This window comes from Phascolarctos cinereus, unplaced genomic scaffold (genome assembly GCF_003287225.1).
Source record: "Phascolarctos cinereus isolate Bilbo 61053 unplaced genomic scaffold, phaCin_HiC Scaffold_2;HRSCAF=192, whole genome shotgun sequence".
Taxonomy (NCBI): Eukaryota; Metazoa; Chordata; class Mammalia; order Diprotodontia; family Phascolarctidae; genus Phascolarctos; species Phascolarctos cinereus.
The window spans coordinates 373,412,420-373,415,964 of record NW_027555625.1 but is presented as its reverse complement, the minus strand read 5'-3'; the positions used below and the strand labels follow the sequence as shown (position 1 = coordinate 373,415,964).

General features: G+C 46.3%; 1 protein-coding gene across 1 annotated transcript; it reads right to left on the bottom strand.

Moving 5' to 3' along the window:
• Window positions 1-464: 464 nt before the first annotated feature.
• LOC144455712 (protocadherin alpha-3-like) lies at window positions 465-3,064 on the bottom strand. Its single transcript, XM_078149194.1, has one exon. It carries the CDS (start codon window positions 2,868-2,870, stop codon window positions 465-467), a length of 2,406 nt encoding a protein of 801 aa, XP_078005320.1. The 5' UTR covers window positions 2,871-3,064.
• Window positions 3,065-3,545: the final 481 nt, after the last annotated feature.

Here is a 3,545-nt window from a genome sequence, read left to right as displayed (position 1 = left end):
CTTTCCCTGTCAAAATTATAAAAGCCATTAAAATTTTCAATGAGGAACCTAAAAAAATGCATTAGAAAAATTACTCAAGAGAATTATGTATAGCAAAGATTTGATTATTAAAATTTAAACTGACTTATTTTTCTGTACTATATTATTCATTACTGTATGGGAAGCAGTTTGACATATTAAAAATTGTGAGGAAAGGAGATAATATATGTAAAGCACTTAGCAAAACTTAGCTATTATGCATTGTAAGCAAATGCAAATAAGAATATCACCAATGTTCCAAAATACCAATCAGGTAAAACAAAGAGGAATTAGCTGTTTAATCTCCCAGGCAAAGTTTTCAGAAATAACAAGTATAATTTAAGGAGTGGGGGTGGGGGGGATAACCAAATGAAGAATACATGCTAAAAGACATAAATAAAATTTTGAGAGAAATAGCTCCTATGATCAAATATAAAGTTGAATAATCAGTAAGAAATTCTAGGACCCACCTTGGTAGAATGATCCTGCACCACTGCCTGCTGCTCAGCACTGTCTGCTGGGCCAGAACAAGGAGGGAGATTGGGGCTGAAGGCCATAAGGTCACTTTTGGCACCACCCTCTCCAGAGCAAACTTTCTGACGCTGCTGCTGGGAATAGGACCAGCTTCCAACCTCGCTGGAGCACACCAGCGTGGGCTTCCCAGGCCCACAAACACCCTGTTGGGGTGCCGAACACCGTAGTGCAATGTACAGCAGCAGACTCAGCACCAACAGGCTGGACACTGAGCAGATGGCAATTATTAGATAAACATTCACATCCAACGCCATTGCTTCCTTCCCTGCGCTAGCCACTGACCTGTGCACACCAGAGGAAGCCTTGAGCGCCTGCCCGCTCTCCGCAACAGATATACTCAGAGTGGCAGTGGCTGATAGAGGGGGCTCTCCGTGGTCTTTTACCAGCACCAGCAGTATCTGCCTCAGCCCATCAGCCTCCTCCAGAGCCCGAGTAGTGCTGATCTCCCCGGTGTACAGACCCACTCGGAAAGGGCTTCGCCGCACGCCCACCTCTGGCAGCTGCTCATAAGAGAGCCACGCGTTGTAGCCTGAATCCGCATCCACAGCCCGGATCTTCGCCACCACATGGCCGACAGGCACTGACTGTGACACCAGCTCGGTCACTGGACTAACACCAGCGTGAGGCGGCAGCACAACCGGCGCGTTGTCGTTCTCGTCCAGCACGAACACCTGCAGGCTCACGTTGCTGCCCAGAGGAGGGAAGCCCGCATCGCGAGCGCTCACTTGAAACTGCAGCAGCTCGAGCTCCTCGTGGTCCAGGGGCTGCAAGGCATACACTTTCCCGCTCTCCGAGTGCACAGACACGTAGCTCGACAGCGGACGCTCTCCCACTCGCCGTTCCACTAGCGAATATGACACCAAAGCGTTCTCTTGCGCATCTAGGTCCGAGGCGGACACTGTGAAAATGTGACAGCCCGGAGGGTTGTTCTCCTTCACGAACACTGTGTACACAGGCTGCTCGAAGGCAGGTGCATTGTCGTTCACGTCGGCAATGGCCACGGACACGTTGGCTGTGGCCCAAAGAGCTGGCGACCCGCCATCCCTCGCAGTTACCACTAACTCGTAAGCCGGCACTCTCTCACGGTCTACAGAACCCTCTAGTACCAACGAGTAGTAATTTCTGAAGGTGGACATCAGCGTGAATGGCCCTGGCGGTGACAGAGAGCAAGTCACCTGCCCGTTGGCGCCAGAGTCTCGGTCAGACACGCTGATGAGAGCTATGACTGTGCCTGACGGAGTGTCTTCTGGGACCGGGAGCGACAGCGACTTCACTGACACTTCGGGAACATTATCATTGGTGTCCATTACTTCGACCAAGATCGTGCAGTGACCGACCATCTTGGGAATTCCCTTATCGGTCGCCTCTACCTGGATTTGATATGATTTACTTTCTTCAAAGTCTATTTGTCCGATCACTCTGATATCTCCATCCATGGGATCTATTGCAAACTTGGACAGTACATTTGGGGGGGCGTCACTCTCAAATGAGTAAGTAATTTGACTGTTTGCTCCTTCGTCCATATCTGAGGCAGTTACTTTTATTACCACTGTCCCGTTTAACGAATTTTCTGCAAATCTAACTTTATAGACTTTTTTGTCAAATTTAGGGGCGTTATCGTTCACATCTAACACTGTGATCTGCAGCTGAACCGTTCCAGTAAGCTCTGGTTTGCCTCCGTCAGTGGCTGTAAGCAGTAAGTGAAGTTCGGGAGTTTCTTCTCTGTCTAGAAGTTTCTTTAATACTAGTCCGAGAGGTTTAATTTGTTCTTCATTGTTTTGTATATCAAGAGTGAAAAAGTCATTGGGGCTTAGCCTGTAAGTGAGAACAGCATTCACTCCAATATCTGCATCCGATGCGCCCTCTAGTGGAAACCTAGAGTCTAGTGGGCTGGATTCAGAAATAAACATATTCTTTTGTGATACGAAGAACACAGGCTGGTTGTCATTAATGTCCTTGATTTCCACCTCCACATGGAAAACCTGCAGCGGTTTCTCCACAATCACCTCCAGATGGATGCTACAAACAGGGCTGCGGCCACACAGCTCCTCCCGGTTGATCCGCGAATTCACAAACAAAATGCCATTCTGCACATTTACCTCCAGGTAGTCCCTGCGGTCGGGAGATACCATCCGGAACAGCCTGGACACCAACTCCCCGACTTCCAGACCCAAATCCTGCGCGATACGACCCACGAACGTACCGTGTTTCGCTTCCTCCGTCACGGAGTAATGGACCTGGCCGCTCCCCACCCCGCAGGCTGAGTAGAGGAGAAGACAATGCAAAAGCCTCAGGCCTCCTCGCTCGGAAAATCCCATTGCAAATCCTTTCTTCTAAAATTATGTCACCTATTTATGACTCGAAATGGACATCATCTTTGGGAATACTCTGTGAATCTTTAAATCCAATTTCTTTCGTTTCTGGACCCTTTCGTTTTCTCTGAAGCAGCTAGTGAGTGAGCTTCTTTCTACACTGGGGAGAAAGTGGTTTTCCCTTTGTTTAAAAACCTACTTTGCGGTGTGTGGCGACATCATGTGGCTCAATTTGTAAGTACTATCGCGATTAGTTTGCTAGAGGCTTTATTTCTTCAGTCTTCTTAGGTTTTCTATTTTTTTCATTGTCTTCAAAATATGCTGTTGTTTATTTTGTATGTCTACTAGAACTCTCGAAACTATCGTTTCATCTTACAATGTTATTTTCATATAAAATCCAAAACAATATTATAATTTCCTTCTCGTGTATATCATCATCTATAAAGTTTCATAACATACACACAAGGTAATAGATATTTTTTCTACCTGAATCCTGGAAAATAATTATTATTGTATTGTCAGGTTCTATTTTTTGTATTGTATCAGGTTCTATTAGTTTTTATATTCATTTCTTTTGCTATCAAATTTTAGCCATTTGAATGGAAAATGTCCTTCCTTGACATACCAGTTAGATTTCACCACTACTTCCTTAAACCCAGGCCTTCCTGGTTCCACAGCCAA

Bases quoted from the DNA above. Each gene is read 5' to 3' on its own strand.
- LOC144455712 (XM_078149194.1), bottom strand. From the start codon at position 2,870: ATGGGATTTTCCGAGCGAGGAGGCCTGAGGCTTTTGCATTGTCTTCTC.